Consider the following 26900-nt stretch of genomic DNA (forward strand, 5'->3'; position numbering starts at 1 on the left):
GCGTTATTTTGCGTTTTCATGTGGATGGAGATTTTTTTTTAACGAAAGTGGGGGAAGCTGTTAATTAAAATACCATGTACCTGTGGATATGGCCTGAGATGTTAACATGAACTTTTTAATCCGATTGCTATCTTAGTTGTGTGAATGCAGATGTGCGCACTGACCTGCACGTAGACTCGCTCGTGGGCACTGATGACGCAGGGCCCGACGGTTCTCTGCTGGAACGCCTCGCTGACAAACAGCTCCATGGACAGCAGTGGAGACGCAGCGGTGGTGTCGCCCCCAGGGCCCCACAGAGGAGGAGCATGAGGAGGAGCGGGAGGAGTACTGGGAGCCAGAGCTGGAGCCACACCAAGAGATGGAGACACCACTGATGGAGACAAAGGAGCAGGCAGAGACCACACACAGCTGAGCTGAACACACACAAAGAGAAGAGGTTTTACTTCAAATAAAAGAGATGACTTCTTTAAAAAAAAAATTATAATAATAAACAATAACTTCAATAAATGTCTCACATGAACAGCCAGAGGATTAGACTCGTCCCACAGCTCTGGGCTCGTCTGATTGGTCAAACCCTCGGACGGTTTCTGTTTCCACAGCAACACCTGGAGGACAAAAGCAGAAATGCAGCATTAATGATGACATCAGATCCTCTATTGAGGAAAACACAGCATTAATAATGACAGCAGCACCTCTATTGAGGAGAGAATTATCTGTGCTGCTGCAGTCAGAGCAGGATGACCTGGGTCAACACAAGCTGCTGATTTATACCTTTATTTAACACACATACACACCGCCACACACACTACGACAAAAATATACGCACAATAAGGTCTCTGGTTTCACTCTAAAATATATTCATTCATTCATTTTCTTGTCGGCTTAGTCCCTGTATTAATCCGGGGTCGCCACAGCGGAATGAACCGCTAATTTATCCAGCAAGTTTTTATGCAGCGGATGCCCTTCTACCCGCAACCCATCTCTGGGAAACATCCACACACACATTCACACACTACGGACAGTTTAGCCTACCCAATTCACCTGTACCGCATGTCTTTGGACTGTGGGGGAAACCGGAGCAAATCTACAAATAAAGTATATATAAGATAGCTTCACCGATTAGCTCTGAATTGATACTAGCATGTCATGTATTTAAAATACTCTTAATTAATTTAATTTTTATTTATTTTTTTTAACACCTTTGAACGTACAACATGTTTGGAAATTACGTAGAATAAATTTATTACTCTATCAAGCAATATTTACCCTGATTTTTCTTCTTGTGCTGTTCATAAATATTTAAATTCCCTCTATCTTGAACATGTTCTCAGATGGCGCTATTCATTTTCATAGAAACATCCTAAATAATCTCACACAAATCTTTTAAAGCGACATTATGTGTTGTAGAGCTGCACAATTAATCGTTAAAACATCGCGACCTCGATTCGACCCCCTAGACGATCTTAATCCAGCATTTCTACGATTCTGCCAATCATATGTTCAAGTTCAGGAGAGAAGAAAAGGCGGCTGCACGAGTCTTCTCATTGTTTCACACACGTTGCTCAGTGACATTGACACCTCCAAATGATGTTGAATGAGCCACATACTGTATTCATAAGGTATAATTCACCTAAAAAGGTAATTTTTTGTCTTAAGCCTGCTGAAAAATCCAGCTTAAACCAGCCTAGGCTGGTTGGCTGGTTTTAGCTGGTCGGCCAGGCTGGTTTTAGAGGGGTTTTGGCCATTTCCAGGCTGGTTTCCAGCCATTTCCAGCCTGGTCTTAGCTGGTCAGGCTGGAAAATGACCAGCTAAATCCAGCTAAAACCAGCTTGACCAGCCTGGTTTAAGCTGGACATAGCTGGTTTTGGCTGGGCTCCCAGCCTGGCTAGGCTGGTCAAGCTGGTTTTAGCTGGTCATCTCCCAGCCTGACCAGCTAAGACCAGGCTGGAAATGGCTGGAAACCAGCCTGGAAATGGCCAAAACCCCTCTAAAACCAGCCTGGTCGACCAGCTAAAACCAGCCAACCAGCCTAGGCTGGTTTAAGCTGGATTTTTCAGCAGGGAATATAATGATGTTTTCGCGATCGGGAAATCACACGTGACCGTGAGCTGTTATCCTAGGCTGCGTCCGAATCCGCATACTTCCATACTATATAGTACGCCAAAATCAGTATGCGAGCCGAGTAGTATGTCCAAATTCATAGAATTCGAAAATCAGTATACAAGAAGTACCCGCATGACTTACTACTTCCGATGAGATTCCGGAGTGCGCATCCCATGCACGCTGCGCTATCCCATGATGCCTCGTGAGCGAATTCATGAATGGAAGTAATGATTAAATCACACTGAACTGAGCTAAACTGAACTGAACTGAACTGAAACACTAAAAACTGAACCACACTGTTCCAGTTACTATGACCATTTATGTGAAGCTGCTTTGACACAATCTACATTGTAAAAGCGCTATACAAATAAAGCTGAATTGAATTGAATTGAATTAAAGCGACGCAACTGACGCAGGTAGGTCACGTGACCATAACAAAATGGGGGATGTACTACATCCGAAATCCATTATTACTTTTCACATTCATACTGTATAGAACGTACTTTTCTAATGGTCGAGTAGTACGTTTAAATTGAAATGCAGTACCTACTGAGTAGTAGGCGGTTTCGGACGCAGCCATAGAGAGGGTGCGGCTGCGCGCTCTACTTAATGATAGACGCGCACGCGTCTACTTTAGTGAACAGAACCTGCATATGTTGCGAGTAACAGGTAATACAGTTGTAAATAACATTCAGTTTGTGGCACAGAGTCATCGTTTGGGAGTCGCACGCGAATTATGAAGCACTTAGCAGTCAGAATGAAACCGAAAGTGTGCACTTCATTTAAATGATCGTATGGCATTTTAGAGTTATGATTACGACAAGCATTTGATATGTTTTTCCTTTCATAGCGAACCCACAGTTGTGCATGAAAATAAATGTTTACAATGTTAGTTTAAGTACTCTAGCCTATTGTTGAATATAATCTGATAATGGCAAATATCTGATATTACCAGTGAATTAAATTGTCTAATATGACAGACTGCAAGCACATATCTCAAACATAATTCAACATCAGAATTATTATAAGTAGAATAGAATTATTTATAGAAACCAGTAGACCTACACATTATATTATTATCGATGTTATGCCATGTTTGTGTTTACCATACCTTTATTTTAAATCTACAGAATCGTGAGAAAATCGTGATCTTTATTTTAAGCAAAAAAATCGTGATCCTCATTTTAGCCAGAATCGTGCAGCTCTACTTTGTGGTGGAAATGACACCGATACTATGCGACAGCTATATTTTGTATAAAAAGTAATATTGATAATTGTCTCACATTAATAACTATAAAATATTTAAAATATTTTACTAGTGCTTAATTAGGATACATTAATAGATACCAGATAAATAATATTTTAATATGTTATTTTCATTGCTGACGTTTGAAACTCTGAGTGTGCGACAAGGCAAAAACAGTGATTTTGACACTTAAAAGGAGGTTGAATAAAATGAAAAATACAATAGAAAGCTGGTAAATTTTTTTAAGTAAGTTTTACCATTAGTTTGACAAAGATGATTTTGAACAAAATTATATGTGTTTTTGGATATAAAAGAGCCAGAAGTTAAAGAATTACCCGTAACACATTCAAAAACAGTTGTGACAGGAGCAGTTTAGAGCTAGTCATCAGGTAAACTGGTGAAATAATGATGCAAAGCAGGTGATGTCAACAGGTGATTGCAATTATGATTTGGTACAAAAGCAGCATCCGAGAAAGGTCTAGTCCTTTAGGAGCAAAGATGGGCAGAGGATCGCCAGTTTGCCAACAAATACATGAGAAAATGATTGAAATGATTAAAAACTATGTTCCTCAGAGAAAGAGAGGAAGACATTTGGATATTTCACCTTGAACAGTGCAAAACATTATTTAAAGATTCAAGAAATCTGGAGGAATTTAACTGCGTGAAGGACAAGAGCGTAAGCCTATGCTGAACAACTGTGATCTCCAATCTTTCAGGCGGCGCTGCATCAAGAATCCTCATTCATCTAGAAGCCATATCACCACATGGGCTCAGGACTACTGTGGCAAACCTTTGTCAAGTACCACAATGTGTAGTTACATCCTGAAATGCCAGTTAAAAGCCAAAAGGAAGCCCTATGTTAACAGTGTCCAGAAGCGCTATGCACTTTTCTGGGCTTCAGCTATTGTTTTAGGAGAAATGAATGCTGTGTGGTCCGCACCAACCAGATCGTTACCAGCAACAAGCCCAAATGCCAGGGTCTGTCATGGTATGGGGTTGTGTCAGTGCCCTTGGCAAAAGTAACTTGCACTTCTGTGATGCACCATTAATGTTGAAAAGTACACAAAGATTTTGGAGCACAATCTGCTGCCTTTTTTTTCAAGGGACGCCCATGCATATTTTAACTAAGTTAGTTTAATAGGTTAAGTGGCACAGTGAAACCGGTAAATATCTGGGAAATTTTTCGAAACGACTTTAAATGTAAATTAAAAAAAGCCCTGTTCACACAAGCGAGGACGTAACGAAATTTTTCAGGAAAGGACCATTCACTCACCCATTCCAAAATAGCGGTAAATTCTGACATAATTAACCAGAAATGGCCTCTAAACCGCCGCGCTTGTATTTGTAAACATTTGACTATGTTACAAACTCTGTGGGTGGGTCAGTGTTGTGAACAACTTTGATGAAAGCATAGAGAAACACTTCGCATGTCGAGATGTTCATAATATGTGTGTGTGCTGGCGCTCACCAGCTGCTTTACGTGCACTCGCGTGAGCTTGAAGGTAAACAAACAACGGCTTATCATAAGCATTATCGATAATTGTTTACACCGTTGGCATAAAGAAGGAACATATAAACATTGTCTGACTAACATCTAGCAGCTAAAATGTGTCTGGAAAAACATTCACAGGCATTTATTCTCACCAACCGCGCGGACATGAATGCGTCTGAGTGTTCTGATTGGCTAAAGTAGACGTCTTACGTCAGCACGTTCTAGACGTGGACGCGCTCTTTCCGGCAATCTTCCTTCTGCGTTCACACAGCGCAGCATTCCGGCAAATTACCGGTAATGTTACAACTTCTCTTTCCAGAAAATAACCGGAAGAAATTTACCGGTATATTCAAAAAGGGCCTGTTCACACAAACAGACTTTTCTGGAAAACTGATGATAATTTTCCGGAAAGGTCTGTATGTGTGAAAGGGGCTACTGTCAAGGTCTGTATTCTTGACACTTATTTGTACTGTTTGTCTTTGGCTTTTTTGTCCTTGTTCTTTACATTTTAATTGTACTTTATAAATGATAGTGTACTCTATGTCATTATGCTGTGCTTCTATTTTAGGTGTGACTTTTTAACACTCAGTAAGGGATCTGCAGATGAAAAATAGCCATTCTGGGCTAATTCTGGCACATTTTACAGTAATGTTTATTAATGTGCATTGACACTGTAAACAATAAACTAAACTAAAAACAAGCCAATACAACACCACATTCGGCATACATTACACCAGTGGTGTCAAAGTCAATTCCTGGAGGGCCGGAGCCCTGCAGAGTTTAGTTCCAACCATGCTTCAACACACCTATCTGGATCTGGTATTAAACAAGCCCGAAGGACTCAATTAGTTTCATCAGGTGTTTTTAACTAGGGTTGGAACTAAACTGTGCAGAGCTGCGGCCATCCAGGAACTGGCTTGACACCTGTGCATTACACAGTCCTGGACGTGGAGGAAGAGGATACAGGTACTTGACTGGCCTGCCTGCAGTCCCAACCTGTCTCCAATAGATAATGTGTGGTGCATTTTGAAGCGCAAAATGCCACAACAGAGACCCCATATTGTTGCCCACTATATAAGACTTGTTTGCAGGAAAAAGAGGACAAAAATGCACCTGAAACACTTTGTTATTTGGTGTCTTTTGTCCCTAAATGTACCTTGTGCAAAGCAATGGCAACATTACGAAGTGGTAAATGCTTCACTGTCCAACATTTTTTGAAATGTGTTGCAAAACACAACTTTAATACGTGTTTTTTATGGGAAAAAACACATTAAAAATCATGAGGAACAAATTAAATAATAGTTGTCTGCAATGAAATACGAGTTGAATTTATATTTGGAAATCACTACTTTAATTTTTTATTTGCATTTTCCATACTGTCTCAACTTTTTCTGATTTGGGTTTGTATATAAATACTGAATATAAATACAGTTTATTTTAGCGCAAAACCTGAGCCACTATTTTTTAAATCACACAAGCAACACAAATCGTCTTGAGAAACAAGTGTGATGCTTTGTTTTTCTCTTACTTTGTTTGTGTAATGAACCCTTCCACTGGCTTCATCCATTTCTCCCTCTGTACCACAGGAAATGACGGGGGAAACCAACAGGAAATGACTTCCGTTAAATTCAGCTTTACACTCTGGATCTTGCAGAGTCACCGCCGTCACCGGCCAAACCTGTGTCTGCAGACAGGTCAAACAGTTTGGCATTATTATTACAGGTCAGATCAGTATTATTATAGGTCAGATATTATTATTATATGCAATATTATTATTTATTTTATTATGATTTTTGCCAGTTCCCTTCCTTGTTCTTCCTTCACTTCCCACTTGCACATTTTTCTTACAACACTTACATTTGTGTAACATTTATTTTTAGTTCGCTGGATCATACAGTGTGTGTGTCTGCTACCTTTAGCATCTGCATATCCACGGTAACAGTCAGAGCTCCGCCTTCACACTGATAGCTGAGCGCATCAGGACTGTCAATCGTGATATCATCGTGATGATGCCAGACTGAAGACGCATCATCAAAGTCTGAAGATCACAAAACACATCGTTATAGACACACACTAGTGAACAACACACTCTTTTCTATGTTAAGAATATAAGGTCAAATGTTTTGAGAAAATTTGAAATGTTACGAGAGTAAAGAGAACAAAAAAGTCGAAATGTTATGAGAATAAAACTGAAAAAGTTGAAATGTTAAAAGAACAGTCAAAATGTTACGGGAAAAAAGTTGAAATGTTACGAGAATAATGTTGTAATGTTATGAGAAAATAGTTGAAATGTTAAGAGAAAAATGTCGAAATGTTAAAAAGAATAAAGTCGAAATGTTAAAAAATAAAGTTAAAATGTTACGAGAATAAAGTCAAAATGTTATGAGAATAAAATTGAAATGTTTCGAGAAAAAAGTTGAAATGTTAAAAGAATAAAGTCAAAATGTTACGAGAATAAAGTTTTAATGTTACGAAAATAAAGTCGAAATGTTACGAAAATAAAGTTGTAATGTTACGAGAATAAAGTCGAAATGTTACGAAAATAAAGTTGTAATGTTACGAGAATAAAGTCGAAATGTTACGAGAATAAAGTTGTAATGTTAAAAAAATAAAGTCGAAATGTTACAAGAATAAAGTTGAAATGTTAAAAAAATAAAGTTGAAATGTTACGAGAATAAAGTCGAAATGTTACGAGCATAAAATTTAAATGTTCCGAGAAAAAATTTAAATGTTAAAAGAATAAAATTAAAATGTTACGAGAATAATGTTGTAATGTTACGACAAAAAAGTTAAAATGTTAAGAGAATCATGTCAAAATGTTACAAGAATAAAGTTTAAATGCTATGAGAATAAAGTCAAAATGTTAAGAGAATAATGTTGAAATGTTACAAGATAAAGTTGAAATGTAAAAAAAAAAAAGTCAAAATGTCACGACAATAAAGTCAAAATGTCACGAGAATAAAGTCTAAATGTTACAAGAATATATTTGGTATGAGAATAAAGTCAAAACGTTGCGAGAATAAAGTCAAAATGTTATGAGAATATATTCTAAATGAGAATAAAGTCAAAATGTTATGAGAATAAAGTTAAAATGTTACAGGGATCATGTTGAAATGTAATGAGAATATAATCAAAATGTTACAAGAATCAAGACAAAATGTCATGAGAATAAAGTCGAAATGGTACAAGAATCAAGTCAAAATGTCAAGAGAATAAAGTCGAAATGTTACGAGAACAAAGTTCAAATGCTACAAAATAAAGACGAAGTGCTACGAGAACAAAGTTGAAATGTTACGAGAATAAAGTGGAAATGTTACATTTATAAAGTCAAAATTTTACAAGAATAAAGTTGAAATGTCATGAGAATAAAGTGGAAATGTTATAAGTATAAAAGTTGAAATGATTAAAAAATAAAGTCATATTGTTACAAAAAATAAAGTTGAAATGTCACGAGAATAAAGTCGAAATGTAATAGAATAAAGTCGAAATATTACAACAATAAAATCAAAATGTTACAAGGATAAAGTCGAAATGTTATGAGAAATAAGTTAAAATGTTATGAGAATAAAGTAGAAATGTTACGAGAATAAAGTTGAAATGTTACGAGAATAAAGTAGAAATGTTACGAGAATAAAGTAGAAATGTTACGAGAATAAGGTTGAAATGTTACGAGAATAAAGTAGAAATGTTACGAGAATAAAGTAGAAATGTTACGAGAATAAAGTAGAAATGTTACGAGAATAAAGTAGAAATGTTACGAGAATAAAGTTGAAATGTTACGAGAATAAATTAGAAATGTTACGAGAATAAAGTTGAAATGTTACGAGAATAAAGTAGAAATGTTACCAGAATGAAGTTGAAATGTTGCGAGAATAAAGTTGAAATGTTACGAGAATAAAGTAGAAATGTTACGAGAATAAAGTAGAAATGTTACCAGAATGAAGTTGAAATGTTGCGAGAATAAAGTTGAAATGTTACGGGAATCAAGTTAAAATGTCATGAGAAATAAGTTAAAATGTTAAGAGAATAAATCCAGAATGTTACAAGAATGAAGTTGAAATGATAAAAGAATAAAGTCGAAATGTAACGAGAATAAGGTCAAAATCTTATGAGAATAAAGTCAAAATGGTCCGAGAATAAAGTGTCAATGTTATGAGAACAAAGTCGAAGTGTTTTGATAATATAGTTGAAATGATACAAGAATAAAGTCAAAATGATATGAGAATAAAGTCGAAATATTGCAAGAATAAAGTTAAAAAGGTTACGAGAAAAAAATCTGAATGTTACAAGAATGAAGTGGAAAATTACAAAAATTTATAAAAAAATATTGCGAGAATAAAGTTGAAACAAGAATAAGCGCATCAAATGAAAAGCCAGTTAAAATAAAGGGGCGGGGCATGTCAGACACTAAAGAGCATTTGATTGGACAGAAAATTTGATAAAAAACTTATGCATGAGCTGACGTCAAAAAATGATTGATTATTTAGGCAGAAGTGACAAACTACAAGCTTTTAAATCAGGTTTATATCTTCTAAATGTAAATTGTCACTGTTTTGTTCCGCGCTAGCTTATAGTTATCCTTAAGACTAACATACAGAAACTAACTTTTAAAAATGTTATTTTAAGTTCACCAGACCTTTAAAACTAAGACTTTAACACTAAAACTCACCTTTTCCTTCCCCTAACTTGATGACGAAGCGATTGGCCAGATCGGCTTCAGTGTATGAGGTCACTTTGGGAAAGCCGTTCTGATTGGCCCATTCCAGAAGGTCAGGGGTGTTGAGGAGATCAGAGGTCACAGTGCTGGTCATGGTGAGGTCAGACGCTGGACTTCTGTATGGCAGACTAACACTTTGGGACGACTGAAATAGATATATTTCTGTCAGTAAAATACGCAAAGTGTTTTTAATAAACACTTGTTTATCTTAATTTTTCTGTGATATTGTAGTGTTTATTGTAAAAACATTAATTCTTCTCTGATCCAAATTTATTGTATTTACTGATGGTTCATGGGGTCAACAAAAGAATGGATTTTGTAACAAAATAACAATAATTTTTTTAATAAAATAAATTTTACTTAATTAAATTAGGTTAATGTTTACTCCTTATTTGTACAACTTATAAGGGGATTTATGGTCATTATTTTCAATTTATATACATAAAATCAATTAAAATGTAATTTTATAAATACATATAATTTGACTCTGCTCCTTAATGTTTTTACTCCACATTTGTGCAATATTTTGGGGACTTTTTTCAATGTATATAAACAAATAAAACTATGTGATTTTATAAATAAATTAATTTCCATATTATTTTACCCTGTTCATTAATGCTTTACTCCACATTTATGCAATTTATGAGGGGATTTGTGGTAATTTTTCTTTCGATTTATATATATATATATATATATATATATAAATGTAACTTAAATTAATTTAAATAAATAAATAAATAAATGATTACAAAAAAAGTTTTTTTTTTAAAGACAGCTATTTTTATGTAATCTCTTCATAAGGGACCCACATTTCTAAATTGCATTCATGGGCAGAGTTGGGATAACGCATTACAAGTAATTTGAGTTACACAATAATATTACTTTTGAAAAATTAAGTAACAATATTTGAGTTTCTTTTTCAAAAATGTAATGGGAGTTACCCTTTAGTTCATTAATTCACTTTTAAAAAATAAATTGCTTAATTAAAAAGTCAATCCTGGACTCAATGAGAGAATGCAGGAACAGACAGAAACCAAGATAGCAGAGTCTTACATTTCTGCGATAGAAATATTCTCTTCATTTTGAATACATGGAAGAAAAGGGAAAGAGGATTATCTGAATGGACAGGGATTTTACCTCACTAATAAGACAAGAAGTACAAAAGTAGCAAACGCATTGCTTTAAACTTTCATTAATCTGTATGTACGGCAGGTAGAGCTCTGGTGACAGGAAGTTCTCAGAAGATAACATTAACGTTTTAACGTTAAATGAAAGTTCTAAAAGGGATCAAGCATCATCCAGGTCAGAAAAAGTAACGCAAAAGTAACCTAACACATTACTTACCATAAAAGGTAACTAAAAGAACGTGACTAGTTACTTTTTGGGGGGAGAGACTCAATATTCTATTGCATTACTTTCTAAAGTAACTTTCCCCAACACTGTTTATGGCGATAACATGGTTTAAGTGTAAGTAAATCCGTAAAGATAACTCAATCCGTTCTTACATAGACCCTGACGTGACCTTTGACCTGTGGTGCCACTAAAGCCCAGTTTACTGCTGTTGCACTGCTGAGGATCAGAACAACCCTGTGTAGAGCAGAAGAAGCCACTGGGAGCAGCAGAGAGACAGACACCTCCACCTGCAGAGAGCTGACACACACACACACACACACACACACACTTTTATTAAGAGTTTTCCCCGCTTTAGTGCATGTTAAGCACACTCCATACCAACAGGGGGCGATAATGGCACTTTTAAGTTCACTCCAAATGTGGAATTAAGTATTTTTAAAAGTGAATTGCATACAATTCAATGCAAACATAACAAAAGAAGTGGATCAGTGTCTCGTAGTGAGAACGATGTGGAAAAAGCGATGCGTTTTCCACTAATTTTGCCTAATTCTCATCTTTTGCTTTTGGTGTGAACCCAGCCGTTTTGGCCAATCAGAAATAAGTAAACAACTTGCAATCTGATTTCATGAGGTGAAAATTTGGTTGTAGTGTCCACACAACCACAGTGTAACTCCACTGGAGTTTTGAAAAGTTTTCAATATTATTATTAGAGAACTTACCCGCACAGGCTAGAGCCGGACGACCAGAGTCGGATGATGTGCACCTCAGTGTCTGTAGGCTCGTCTGTCGGTGTGCAGCCGTGAACCTCCTGATCCTGCAGCTCTGAGGCCTGATAGTTTTGGGACACAAACAGAGAGCGCAGACGACACTCGCTCGACATACTTGGATCTGGAAAACAGATGGATCAGAAGTTACAATATGATGAGTGTGATCGGAAATGAATCAGGAGAGAGATTAGGATGAGTGTGATCGGAAATGAATCAGGAGTGAAATTAGGATGAGTGTGATCAGGAGTGAATCAGGAGCGACATTAGGATAAGTGTGATCAGGAGTGAATCAGGAGCGACATTAGGATGAGTGTGATCAGAAAAAAATAAGGAGTGACATTATGACGAGTGTGATCAGAAATGAATTGGGAGCGACATTAGGATGAGTGTAATCTGGAGTGAATCAGGAGCGACATTAGGATAAGTGTGATCAGAAATAATTTAGAAATGACATTATAATGAGTGTGATCAAAAATGAATCAGGAGTGACATTAGGATTAGTGTGATCAGAAATGAATCAGGAGTGACATTATGATTAGTGTGATCAGAAATGTATCAGGAGTGACATTATGATTAGTGTGATCAGAAATGAATCAGGAGTGACATTTGGATGAGTGTGATCAGAAATGAATCGAAAGTGACATTAGGATTAGTGTGATCAGACATTACTTAGGAGTGACATTAGCATGAGTGTGATTGGAATGGAAACAGGAGCGACATTAGCATGCGTGTAATCAGAAATTAATTAGGAGCGACATTAGCATGCGTTTAATCAGAAATTAATTAGGAGCGACATTAAAATGAGTGTGACCAGAAATGAAACAAATGTGACATTAGGATGAGTGCGTTCAGAATTGAAACATGAGTGACATCAGGATGAGTGTGATCAAAAAATAATCAGAAGCGACATTAGAATTAGTGTGATCAGAAATGAATTAGGAATGACATTAAAATTAGTGTGATCGGAAATGAATCGGGAGCGACATTAGGATAAGTGTGATCAGAAATGAATCAGGAGCGACATTAGGATGAGTGTGATCAGAAATGAATCAGGAGGTACATTATGATGAGTGTGATCAGAATTGAAACAAGAGTGACATTAGAATGAGTGTGATCAGAAATGAATCAGGAGTGACATTTGGATGAGTGTGATCAGAAATGAATCAGGAGTGACATTTGGATGAGTGTGATCAGAAATAAAACAGGAGAGACATTAATATTAGCGTAATGAGAAAAGTATCAGGAGTGACATTAGGATTAGTGTGATGAGAAATGAATCAGGAGTGACATTAGAAACAGTGTGATCAGAAATGAATCAGGAGTGACATTAGAAACAGTGTGATCAGAAATGAATCAGGAGTGACATTAGGTTGAGTGTGATCAAACATTAATCAGAAGCGACAGAATAGATAGAATTAGTGTGATGAGAAATGAATCAGGAGCAACATTAAAATTTGTGTGATCAGTAATGAATTAGAAGTGACATCAAGATAAGTGTGATCAGAAATGAATCAGGAGTGAGATTAGGATGAGTGTGATCCGGTGTGAATCAGGAGTGATGTTAGGATGAGTGTGATCAGGAGTAAATCAGGAGTGACATTAAAAACAGTGCAATCAGAAATGAATCAAGAGCGATATTAGCATGAGTGTGATCCGAAATGAATCAGGAGTGACATTAGAATGAGTGTGATCAGAAAAGCTGTTCTTCAGGTTTGTGTATGCATGTGTGAGTGTGTGTGTCTCACCCTCTCCCAGGCGCAAGTAAATCCGGTTGGAGTGTGTGGTGTGTGTGAGGGAGGTGACGGTGGCGTGGCGTTGCAGAACCCAGCGCAGCAGCACTCGAGGCCGCCGCGGCAGAGATGGGACCTGCGTTACGCGGACAGACAGACTCGAAGACTCTGCCGTGGAGTTCACAGACAACTGGAACACACAATGAACAACTGAAATAAATGTTTTTCTCAGAAATCCCTCAATTTTATAAAAAAGAGAAAAGGTGGCCACTGCAATTGCTTGTTAAACATCTAAGTATCCAACAAACACAATGTTCTCCTAACGTTCCTTTTAGGTTAGTATAATGATCTAAAATCTGTAAGTAAAATCTGGGTAACCTGTAAAATAAATATTATACATGGAAAAAAGTCTCATCACAAATATGTCTGTAGAGTTTTTTTTTACTTATGTCTTTTGTCTTATTTATAGTCTATCTAAAAATTCTAGACACGTAGAAAAATAGTCTTGTTTTCAAAAATAATGTCACACAATGAGCACCTGCACACTGGAAAGAGTCAAAAAACATCTGTAACATCACACACACCTGCACCAGCACATTGATGTTGCTTGACAGTCCCTCATTTTCCAAAACCCAACGCACGGCCTGCTGAGAGCTGAGCACTAGAATGACGGGTCGTTTGATTGGTCGAGAGGGATTCAGGGGTCTCAACACCACTGTCACCTGCAGACAGATACAGCTGAAAGACGTGCGCACTATGACAAGTGAGTGCACGGATTCTTATATACCTGTCTGCTGGAGGCTCCGCCCACTGAGATAACATGTGTCTCTTTAGCTCCGCCCTCTCTGGATGCACAACCTGTTCCCGCCTCAAAACGCTCCAGCTGGGCCTGAACAGGGTGCAGCGCCGCCACTGGAGACACAGAGCACTGCAACTCCCTGCTGGACACTGACACACACACACACACACACACGCAGGTTTGCTTCACTATCTATATTGCGTAAACTTCCATTGTTTTTCTATCGGGTTAATGATAGTGTCTATGGCCTACACCTAGTCCTAACCTGAACCCTAAACTAACCCTCAAAGAAACAAGTGCTCATCATTAGGTACTAATACACACATATATATATATATATCCATTAGCAGTGTTCTGCGTGGGGTGTGACGGCAGTGAGAGCTTCATTTGCAGATCTGAGATGGGTGAAAGTTGGTGCGCTAAATAAGTGTGAGCTATGAGTGTGAGTACTAGTGTGTGTTTGTGTGTGTTTATATATATGTATAAATATATATATATATATATATATATATATATATATATATATATATATATATATATATATATATATATATATATATATATATAAATATATATATATATATATATATATATGTTGTGTATATAAATATATATATATATATAAATATATATATATATATATATATATATATATATATATATATATATATATATATATATATATTTATACATATATAAACACACACAAACACACACTAGTACTCACACTCATAGCTCACACTTATTTAGCGCACGAACTTTCACCTTCATGTATATATGTATATATATGTATAAATAAATAAATATATATATATATATATATATATATATATATATATATATATATATATATATATATTGTGTATATAAATATATATATATATGTTGTGTATATAAATATATATATATAAATATATAAATATATATAAATATATATATATATATATATATATATTTATATATATATATATATATATATATTTATACATATATATAAACACACACAAACACACACTAGTACTCACACTCATAGCTCACACTTATTTAGCGCACGAACTTTCACCTTCATGTATATATGTATATATATGTATAAATAAATAAATAAATATATATATATATATATATATATATATATATATATATATATATATATATATATATATATATATATAAACACACACTCAAGAAATCTGCCTGGCTGCTGTATATTTTGTAAATTTGTATATTATGATGGTGTATTTTACCTGCAATTCCAAGCACCGTCAGCGGGAGGCAGAGGACAGCAGCAAGAATCTTCATTACGCACACGTTTACGAACTCAAGGTCCGACATACTAACAAGTAAAATGAGAAAGGAAAAAATTAAATAGGCAAAAACATTAAAGCCATGCCGGAAATTAAGTACTACACAAAAATTGGAAAAGTGTGTTAGTTAAAGTATGAACGGGAGTAGACATGGTACGATAACCATGTTTCAAGGTATACCAGGATTTGGCAAAGTCAAGGTTTTAAAACCGGCCAAATTTTCTGCTATACTGTTTCTAAGATGTGTGTCAAAAATATTAATATTAGGTTAATATTAGGTCTTGTTTGTTACGTAATTATAGTATTAATTATTAATTATAGTACTAATATTAGGTAGGTCATGACATCAGCTGACCAAAATTCAATGTCTAGTCAGCGTCTAAGGACAACGTTAATTTGACGTCCAATAATGACGTCAAATGATGTTGATATTTGGTGGATTTTAGGTTGTGTTCGAAAGTGACCAAAATCCTACGTCGAGCCAACATCTTAACCCAACGTCATATTGACATTAAATACTGGCATTTACTCATCAGGTATGGCAACCAAAATCCAACGTCTGATAGAAAGTCGAGCTGTCACATCATTAGATATTGATATTTGGTTGATTTTAGGTTGGATGTTGGACACTGACGTCAGCCTGATGTTGGGTTCTGATGTCAACTTGATTTTCAATTCCAAAAAAATTTAACGTCCCCTCGACGTTTAGGTACAACATCAATCTGACGTCATGTTGACATCCTGTGCCTGCTGGGATGTTTACTGTTCCAAAATATTTTGCAAATGTTTTTCAAAATAAAATATATTAAAGGGGAAAAAGTTTTTATATTTTACCCAGACATTTTTTTGGGATAGGACAGTGAAGATTTTTACAGAGCAGAGGAAGGGGAAGGATTGGCAAAGGACCTTGAATCGAACTCGGGTCGCCGTGAGCACCTTGGTGCTACGTGTCGACGTACTAACCACTAGGCTATTGGCACCGACTTACCCAGACATTTTAAATGAATATATTTTAGAGTAGTAATCAATACCGTGAAACAGTAATATATTTATCCAAGGTTATCATCCTGTCAGATTCATATACCAAGCCATGCCGAAATGGGAGTGGTATGAATGGAACTCAGACGTACTACATCCGCCATTAGTCATAGTGTCATCATAGTGTAGCATTCATTGTATGCGCACTTCAGAATCCCGCTGTTATTAGTACAGTAGGTCATCCTGCTTGAATTCTGACATACTGCTTGGCTCGCATCTTTATAGTATGGTCAAAGTATGCCATTTCGGACACAGCCTAAGAATTTCTTTTTTTTTTTTTTTACTTTCTACAACAACTACTACGAGGGCTGCTGCTGCTACCATTCATTATTATCATTAATATTATTACTTTTATTCATTCATTCATTTTCTTGTCGGCTTGGTCCCTTTATTAATCTGGGGTCGCCACAGCGGAATGAACCGCCAACTTATCCAGTACGTTTTTACGCAGCGGATGCCCTTCAGCCGCAACACATCTCTGGGAATCATCCACACACACATTCACACACACACTCATACACTACGGACAATTTAGCCTACCAAATTAACCTGTACCGCATGTCTTTGGACTGTGGGGGAAACCGGAGCACCCGGAGGAAACCCACAGGAAGGCAGGGAGAACATGCAAACTCCACACAGAAACACCAACTGAGCTGAGGTTCGAACCAGCGACCTTCTTGCTGTGAGGCGACACAGTGTGTGAATGTGTGTGTGTGGATGTTTCCCAGAGATGGGTTGTGGCTGGAAGGGCATCCGCTGCGTAAAAACTTGCTGGATAAGTTGGCGGATTAATAAAGGGACTGAGCCGACAAGAAAACGAATTAATATTTTAGGGCCAGACAGAATCTGCTGACATCTTTTGCTATTTCTGCTGAGAATTTTTTTTAAAATCTGCGAATTATATGGAATGATTTTAGGAGTATCATAACTAAAAACCTAATTTATGAATAAATAATAATACATTTTAAACTTGAGTGAAACAATGAAAGATGCTTTCTCTTCTTTGGAATTGGCAGCAAGGAAAATGGGACTTGAGGTAAGTGAAAGCAAGACGAAGTATCTGACCAGACCCAACGATACAAGTGGGAAATGATATATTTGAAAAGGTCAATAAGTTCAATTATCTAGGATCAGTGATTACTACAAACAACGATCTAAATCAAGAAGTGGTACAGAGACTTGCCTCTGCAAATAAAAGCTATTACGGACTCATGAAGTACATGAAGATCCGTTCACTGCCTAGACAGACAAAGATAACCCGATATAAAGTCCTGATTCGCCCAGTCTTGGCCTATGGATCAGAAACATGGACAATGACAAAAGCCATAGAACAAAAGCTCTTAGTTTTTGAAAGAAAAATGTTGAGGAGAATATATGGCCCAATAAAAGACAATAATCAATGGAGGATACGTCACAACAATGAGCTTGCAGCCTTGCATAAGGAAATTGATATAGTTAAATATATCAGACTTGCGAGACTAAGGTGGGCAGGACACGTCATATGTATGGATCAAAATGCCATTCCAAAAAAAATCTTCAGCACTGACCCAGTAGGCAAAAGAAAAGTAGGAAGGCCTAAACCAAGATGGCGAGACTGCATTAGCAGTGACGCCAATGATTTAGGAATAAGGAATTGGTGGGCAGTTGCCCGGGACAGAGAACATTGGCGGAAATTACTTGAGGCAGCCAGGATCCAGTAATGGAATGTTGCGCTAAGGATGATGAAGACATTTTAAACTTTTATTGAATGTTTACAATGCAAAACCCATTAGATTCACTTATTTGGGAAACAAAGCAAGTCTCTCATGTAATATATCTACTAAAACATATTACTTTACAAACTGTACATAACTCATATAGACATTTTATTATCACTATTATTATATCACAATAATATCAGTGGAATTCATTTAAAAACTGAATAAGCACAAATTTACGCTCATTAACACAAGCCAATGCATAGACTCAATGAATCTGCGGATTTCAGCGTGCGCAGAGTCTATGTGGGCCTACATATTACATTTTACAACTGTAGAAGTTATAATACTACAATACACCACAGTTTACTGTAGTAAAAACTAAAGTATACCTATATTTGTTACAGTTCATCAGTTCACTATAGTTAATACTACAGCATGCTGCTGCATGCATTAAAAAGAGTTAAATAAATAAGTAAATATTCTAACACATACAGCATAATACCCTTTACACTTCACTTTAGTGTTTTTAATGTGGGCAGCTGATTTTTATTAGCTATATTACAAAAAAAAAAAAAACAAATGCAGGCACAATAAAAACATTTAATAGCAATTCTATTCAGCAATATTTATTCAAGTTATATATAATAATGTCATGTATTTGACTATTATAATTTGCTCAAAATTCCAAGTACATTTTCATAAACAAATAAAACTGAAAACTATAATTAAAGAAATAGTTCACCCCAAAAAAATGACAATTCTGTCATCATTTACTCTCCCTTGACCAAATCAAACAAAGGAAGATATTTAGCAGGAAACCTGTAAACATTGTCTTCCACAGTATTAGATTTTCCAACTATGGATGTCAATGGTTACTGGCTTCAAACTAAATATCCTCTATTGTGTTCATGAGAGTAGGAAATGGTTCAAAACAAGTGACCGAAGTGACCAAAAATAAGCAAATGATGGATGAAAATATCTCTTTAAATCTTACTTTTTAATTTTGTGTCATAGTTTATTTGTGTTTTTATCGAATAATTAAATAATAAAATTATAGTTTCTTCCAAAAAGAATAAAAAAAATAAATAAATAAAACTGAAAACCACAATTAAACTAATAGTACACCCACAAAATAATGTCACTTGACTTGCTTCAAACCATGTTAAGTTTGTTTTTTGTTGGAAAAAAGACAAGATATTTAGCAAAAAACCTGCAAGTATTGATTTCTGCATTATTTGTTTTTGCTATGGATGTCAATGGTTACAGGCTTCAAACAAGATATCTTCTTTCGTTTCGTGTTCAACAGGGAAAAAACAACACACACACATTGGTTTGAAACAAGAGTGACCAAATTGAGCAAATGATGATTAAAATATCTCTTTAAATCTCACTCTTTAACTTTAAATCGTACTTTATTTGTGTATTTTAAATATTAAATAATAAAACTATAGTTCAGCCAAAAAACTCACCTGCAGCAAGCCTCAGTCCTGAAAGTCTTAAAAGATGCGCCGGTTTACATCCGAGACCCCCCGCAGCTGGAGGATGGAGCAGTCCAGCATAAGCCGACCAGTGTCTTCTGATCGGGTGAGAAAATTTTGGGTCAGCTGATGTAGCGCGGAGGGGGGCGGGGCCGCGCGGTGGGAAGACGCGCGCTCTGCTGGAGGAGGGAACAGATTTCCCGCGCGCCAAACTGTCTGAGGGGAGAAGAGATTGAGATTCAACCGTCGAAAAACAAGATGATAACGGGAAAAGGCGATTATATTGCGGTGAGATTTTAAACATATTGTGTTTCTTTGTGTAAATAAGATAACTTAGGGAGCAAAAGGGAGAGAAAAACCTGCAAGATAATAACTTTTTTCCCCTGTCAAAAAGTAGGCTACTTCATAAACACCGCCTGAACAGTTTAATGGATTAGTTCACTCCCAGAACAGACATTTTAATAATTTACTCGCCTCCTTGTCATCCTAGATGTTCATTTCTTGTTTTAGGCAAACAAGGGAAAACTGAAAAAGTGATTATATCCTGTGAAATTTTCAATAAATTGTGTGTCTTTGTGTTGATAAGTTAGAAACCAAAAGGAAGAGAAAACACTGCAAGATTTAAAGGATTAGTTGACCTCCAGAATGGACATTTCACAATAATTTACTGAGCTCCTTTGTCATCCCTGCTGAAAAATCCAGCTTAAACCAGCCTAGGCTGGTTGGCTGGTTTTAGCTGGTCGACCAGCCTGGTTTTAGAGGGGTTTTGGCCATTTCCAGGCTGGTTTCCAGCCATTTCCAGCCTGGTCCTAGCTGGGTAGGCTGGAAAATGACCTGTCAAATCCAGCTAAAACCAGCTTGACCAGCCTGGTTTAAGATGGATATAGCTGGTTTTGGCTGGACTCTCAGCTTGGCTAGGCTGGTCAAGCTGGTTTTAGCTGTCATCTCCCAGCCTGACCAGCTAAGACCAGGCTGAAAATGGCTGGAAACCAGCCTGGAAATGGCCAAAACCCCTCTAAAACCAGCCTGGTCGACCAGCTAAAACCAGCTAACCAGCTTAGGCTAGTTTAAGCTGGATTTTTCTGCAGGGATCCAAGATGTTAATTTCTTCATTCAGTAAAAAACAAGATAACAGATTATATTCGGTGAGATTTTAAATTGTGTAAATAACATTACTTTGAAAACAAAAAAGGGAAAGAAAACGTGCAAGACATAACCTTTTTGCCCTGACAACACTGCCTAGATAGTTTAAAGCAGTGGTTCACAACTGGTTTGGCTATGGGACCCACATTTTTACATGGTCATCAACCCGCGACCCAAAATTTTCAGAACTGTAATATAATTTTAGGAATTATAATTAATATAATTAATTGTATTTATTTGTTAACATACACAAGTAGTGACAGGAAAATCATAAGAAAATCATTAAGACTTACAAATAAACAATATTTCATAATTGTCATTTAACAAAATGTCTCAAATTATAAAAATATTACAAAGTAAAAATGACAAATGTTTGGTTTCTAAAAGTGCTTTTGTGAGAGCACATCACTACATATGACACACTGAGGTTTTAAGCCTTTTTTTTGTCATCAATATATGTAAATCCATACTTTACATATTCGGGGTCGTACTTGCGCTTCGACATATTTGTTGCTATAAATGAAATTTCACATGTCAAACGGTACAGTTGACGCTCGCGCATTTCAAAATAATAGTCTTATATAAGCAAAATAAGTTAAACATTAAACATTTGTTGTTGTTTTTTGACCACACACTCTACGACCCACTGAAAATGTTCCCGCGACCCACTTTTGGGTCGCAACCCACCAGTTGAGAAACACTGGTTTAAAAGATTAGTTGACTGCTGGAATGATGGACATTTCACAGTAGCCTAATTCACTCACCTTTCTTTTTTCAGTAAAAAAAAACTGATAATAGATAATTGAAAAAAGCCTTATATTTAGTGATATTTTAGAAACTTTGTATGTTTTTGTGTAAATAAGATAACTTAGAAACAAAAACAGAAGACAAAACCAGCAGGACAGTATTTTTCCCTGACAAAAAGTAAGCTACTTCATTAACACTGCCTCGACTATTTAAAGAGTTGACTTCCAAAATGGACATTTTAACGATAATTTACTCACCTCTGTGTTATCAACCATGTTACTTTTTTTTATTCAGTAAAAACTAGATGTTATTAGACAAAAAATAACTATTATATTGGTGAGATTTTAAACATATTGTGTGTCTTTGTGTAAACAGGTTAACTTGGTTTACCAAAAGGGAGAGAAAAGCTCCAGGATAGTATTTTTTCTTTTCCTGAAAAAAACTAGGCTAATTTATAAACACTGCCCGGACAGTTTAAAGGATTAATTCGCTCCCAAAATGGACGTTTCATAATACTTTACTAACCCCATTGTCATCCAAGATTATAACTGCTTTATTCAGTTAGAAAAAAGTTAACAGGGCAAATTATTATATTCACTGAGGTTTCTAACATTTTTTGTCTAAATAATATAACTTTGAAAACAAAAAGGGAAAGAAAATGTGCAAGATATGGCCTAACCTTGTTTTCCCTAACACTGCCTGGACAGATTAAAGGATTAGTTGACTCCCAGAATGATGGACATTTCACAATAATTTACTCACCTAAGTGTTTTCCAAAATGTGTATTTCTTTATTCAGCAAAACAAAACCAACAAAAACAAAAAAACAAAACAGTTAGATAATTGAAAAAAGCATTATATTGGTGAGATTGTATACATATTGTATGTTTTTGTGTAAATAAGATAACTTAAAAAACTAAAGGGGAAGACAGAACCGGCAGGACAGTATTCTTTCTCGACAAAAAGTAAGTTACTTTATAAACACTGCCTGGACTGTTTAAAGGATTAGTTCATTCCCAAAATGGACGTTTCATGATAATTAACTCACCCCCTTGTCATCCAAGATGTTAATTTCTTTATTCGGTTAGAAAAACAAGAATAAAACGGGAAAACATGATTTTAAACATGAGATTTTAAACACATTGTTTGTATTTGTGTACCTATGTAAGATAACTTAGAAACCAAAAGAGAGAGAAATCCTGCAAAATATTAACTTTTTTTCTGACCAAAAGTAGGACATACTTCTGCCTGGACAGTTTAAATGACTAGTTCATTCCTGGAATTGAAATTTCATGATAACTTACTAACCTTCCTGTCATCTGAGATGTTAATTTTTATCTTCAGTTAATTTTTTTCATGAATTTGTTTATTTTTTTCTTGGGGGGAATGTCATTACAATGCAATGCATTCTGGGTAAAAAATAAAAAAAACTTGCTGGTTGAATAAAAGTAACTTCAAGTCAGAATTCACCAGGGATATGAATCATTTCAGGTTTGACTTTATATTGCAGAAAAGCAAAACAATCCCCCCTCCACCCCCCAATATGGTGCATTCCTCTAAACAATCTTGACATTGTCATCTTGAAATAGAACCATAACTCAGTAGATTCCTTGATCTCAAAATGTAATAAAAAACATTAAAACTGAAAAAATGTTACTTAATAAGAGGTCTTAATATCAAAACAAAATTACATTTACATCTAACATTGGCAAAACAGATCGAAACACTCTTCTCCTGTAATCCTTAATTTTTTTTTACGCCGTTAGATGTCAGTTTGACATCAGGATAGTTTACATGCATTGTAGAAGTACAAAATCCAGTGTAAAATTGGAATTTAAGCATTCAGATGAATAAAACATTTCTTATACTTTTTGCGTCATTATGTTGGTGGTCAAAAGGCCATCAATGTGTGGATGTCAAATAGACATAAAGGTTTTGAAATCAAATTGATTTGCATGGTTATTTTTACGTCACTGTATGTCAATTTAATGCCGTTTTAACATCTAAGGGCCTGATAGGACGATACAACTATTTAGCATGGTTGTATAAGAAATAAAACGCTTAAAATTGCGTTAGTTAATGTCACTGCAATAAAGATCCAACTATATATTTTTAAGAATTAGCTTATGTTTTTATTATTATTTCGGTAAGACTTCACGTTGAGTAATTACTGTTTTTACTAACATGAACAACCAGCCTGATCTCACAAGAAAACATAAGTATTTTACGTTCTGCCAGTTTAGTGGTGAATTTGTACGAGTTCAGTCGTACGGAATTGTACGATTTTAAAAAGGAGGCGTGGCACCTAACCCCACCCCTAAACCCAACCGTCATTGGGGGATGAGCAAACCGTACTAAAATGTACGAATTAGATCGTACGAATTCGTACGAATTAGCAACTAAATGAAAAAGTTACGAATTGCCGTGAGATTGTGTTGGAGCAACACATTTATGAAAGTATTTATTAATTTTGTTAAAGTTAGTTAATGGTAATGAAGTTGTTCATTGTTAGCTCATGTTAGTTATCACATTACCGAAATCTTGTTGTATAGGGTGATCATTTTAGTTAATTCAGACAAGGCAGTATCAGATAGTAATACAATGTTGATTCGTCATATAGTGCAATATATGACACTAATATTATTGGTACTGTTTGTTACTGCTGAATCCACTCTACAACCATTAATTTACCTAATTGTCTCTTTTATTTCTGCGTGCACACACACACACTCTAAACTGTTAATAATAATTTGTCCATAATTATAACTAGATTGATTTCATAACAATTCACCTCATCTCGATAAGCTCAATCCTTCCTCATGCTTGTTGCCAACAAGAATAAATAATTGTCTCCCTCGGGCAGTGGGATTTTCTAATTAAGCCGCTGTTTTGAACATTATCTTGTTTTTGGTCATAGTGACACGTTTCATAAGAAATATGTTGTTTTTATGGGTAAAGCAGGTGAGGGGTGGGCACCACTAAAGTTTCACTCAAACCTTTTACCACTTACATATTATATAGAGAACATTATCCGTCCATGTCTCCATAGCAACTCAGAATAAACGAAGCACCGCATTAGCAGAAACTCATTGAAAAAAAAAAACAAGCGCTTGACAGAAAGCACATGCTGTTGCATTAAAATATTTGCCAAGTACAAGTAATTGCAACTCTGTGCTCTATTTAAAAAAATAAATAAATAAATGAAGTCTGTTCTGTGTGTTGAGTCAGAGCTTAACCCTCTGTGCTGTTGGGGATACTTTCAGTGATTTAAAAAACCCAGGCTCATTATTGATACATACCCCTATATACATTTATCAAGAGCACCAAATACGTTCCAGGAGCTACGTTTTTTTTTTTGCAGCTTTTGTTTTCACGAATCCACCAGAGGCTGCTATGTACACTTTCTTAGATATCTCAAATTTTTCTCGCCAATCGTACCTTCTCTCATCGTGTAAATCCACCAGAGGCCGCTGTAGAGTGACCGATCGATTGATTCCTCTGCCCACCCCCTTCCCTAAACTAAACCAACAGTGTTTTCAAAGGCACAGATTGACCCGCTCACCACCTTTCCTAAACCCAACTGATAGTGTTTTCAAAAGCATCGATTGACCAGCGCCCACTCCCTTCCCTTAACCCAACTGATAGTGTTATCAAAAGCATCAATTGACCTGCCCACCCCTTCCCTAAACCCAACTGATAGAGTTTCCAAAAGCATCAATTAATCAGCGCCCACCCCCTTCCCTAAACCCAACTGCTAGTGTTTTCAACACCATCGATTGACCAGCATCCACTCCCTTCCCTAAACCCAACCGATAGTGTTTTTAAAAGCATCGATTGACCCGCCCACCCCCTCCCCTAAACCCAACCGATAGTGTTTTCAAAAGCATCAATTGACCCACCCACCCCCTTCCCTAAACCCAACCGATAGTGTTTTTAAAAGCATCGATTGACCCGCCCACCCCCTCCCCTAAACCCAACCGATAGTGTTTTCAAAAGCATCAATTGACCCACCCACCCCCTTCCCTAAACCCAACCGATAGTGTTTTTAAAAGCATCGATTGACCCGCCCACCCCCTCCCCTAAACCCAACCGATAGTGTTTTCAAAAGCATCAATTGACCCACCCACCCCCTTCCCTAAACCCAACCGATAGTGTTTTTAAAAGCATCGATTGACCCGCCCACCCCCTCCCCTAAACCCAACCGATAGTGTTTTCAAAAGCATCAATTGACCCACCCACCCCCTTCCCTAAACCCAACCGATAGTGTTTTTAAAAGCATCGATTGACCCGCCCACCCCCTCCCCTAAACCCAACCGATAGTGTTTTCAAAAGCATCAATTGACCCACCCACCCCCTTCCCTAAACCCAACCAATAGTGTTTTCAAAAGCATCAATTAATCAGCGCCCACCCCCTTCCCTAAACCCAAGATTTTAAATCTTTATTTTTGAAGAACATATTATAGAATATATTGTATTTTTGCATTGTATTTTGTTTTTTTAATATACCTAATTGATTAGACTTATTTACATAACTTATAATTTATTTACACTTGTTTACAATTACTATTGTGAGTGATCACTTTTCAGAAAAGTAGATGTCTACTATGTGTTACAGCAGTGTTTCTCAACCACGTTCCTGGAGGAGCACCAGCACTGCATGTTTTGGATGCCTCCTTTGTCTGTCACACCCATTACAGGTGTTTCAGTCTCCGCTAACGAGCTGATGAGCTGAATCAGGTGTGTTTGGTTTAGGAGACATGGAAAAATGTGCAGAACTGGTTCTCCTCCAGCAACGTGGTTGAGAAACACTGTGTTACAGCTTTGTGACACAATGCTTTTACAACATTTTAGGGCATAGATCAGAGCACTTAATCATACAGATTTGAAATAATCTTATGGGATGGTCAGAGGTTTGTTTGAAATTACTGTTAGCATTTTTATGTGTACATCTCCAGCTTCTGACTCATATGAAGTTAGAAGAAAATAAAAAACATAAAAAAAGTATATAAATATAATATAATAAAAGCCAGGAAAATCCATCTTATTTGACTGAATCATTGAAAGTTATTAAAGTATAATGAATACAGACAAAGAAATAGGTGTCACAACCAGCGATCGCTCCCCAGAGGATCGCTGGTTCTCACACGAACTCAGGACTACATTTCCGCATTCCCCAGGACTACACATTCATACATGCACTGCTCCCAAACACGCACGTCTGCTCACTCATGTATCCTGATTGCAAGCACCAGCTGAGCCTTGTTCACAGACTGATTTCATTCAT

At 36.2% G+C, this 26900-nt stretch overlaps 1 protein-coding gene and 1 long non-coding RNA gene across 20 annotated transcripts in view; one reads left to right on the plus strand and one right to left on the minus strand.

The window, feature by feature from the left end:
• The window catches only part of engl (endoglin, like), a 449904-nt gene extending 430069 nt beyond the window's left edge, over positions 1-19835 (minus strand). For 18 of the 19 annotated variants that reach the window (XM_087243562.1, XM_087243552.1, XM_087243561.1 and 15 more), the window contains exons 1-12: positions 19719-19832; positions 15452-15540; positions 14196-14356; positions 13993-14130; positions 13424-13598; positions 11631-11799; positions 11064-11208; positions 9511-9703; positions 6755-6879; positions 6370-6525; positions 516-605; positions 165-413 (exon numbers count right to left, since the gene is read on the minus strand). In XM_087243562.1, coding sequence (XP_087099688.1) covers positions 165-413; positions 516-605; positions 6370-6525; positions 6755-6879; positions 9511-9703; positions 11064-11208; positions 11631-11799; positions 13424-13598; positions 13993-14130; positions 14196-14356; positions 15452-15539 — 1689 coding nt within the window. In that variant the 5' untranslated portion in view covers position 15540; positions 19719-19832. Of the gene's footprint in view, positions 1-164; positions 414-515; positions 606-6369; positions 6526-6754; positions 6880-9510; positions 9704-11063; positions 11209-11630; positions 11800-13423; positions 13599-13992; positions 14131-14195; positions 14357-15451; positions 15541-19718 lie in introns of all 19 variants that reach the window. The other variant, XM_087243551.1, reaches the window with a different exon arrangement.
• Positions 6637-9703, plus strand: LOC147845444 (uncharacterized). The gene is made up of 3 exons (XR_015480383.1): positions 6637-7169; positions 7434-8396; positions 8767-9703. It is a non-coding gene; the product is annotated as an uncharacterized LOC147845444 (long non-coding RNA).
• Positions 19836-26900: the final 7065 nt, after the last annotated feature.

Source organism: Danio rerio, chromosome 3 (genome assembly GCF_052040795.2).
Source record: "Danio rerio strain M-AB ecotype USA chromosome 3, GRCz13ab, whole genome shotgun sequence".
In the NCBI taxonomy this organism is placed as follows: Eukaryota; Metazoa; Chordata; class Actinopteri; order Cypriniformes; family Danionidae; genus Danio; species Danio rerio.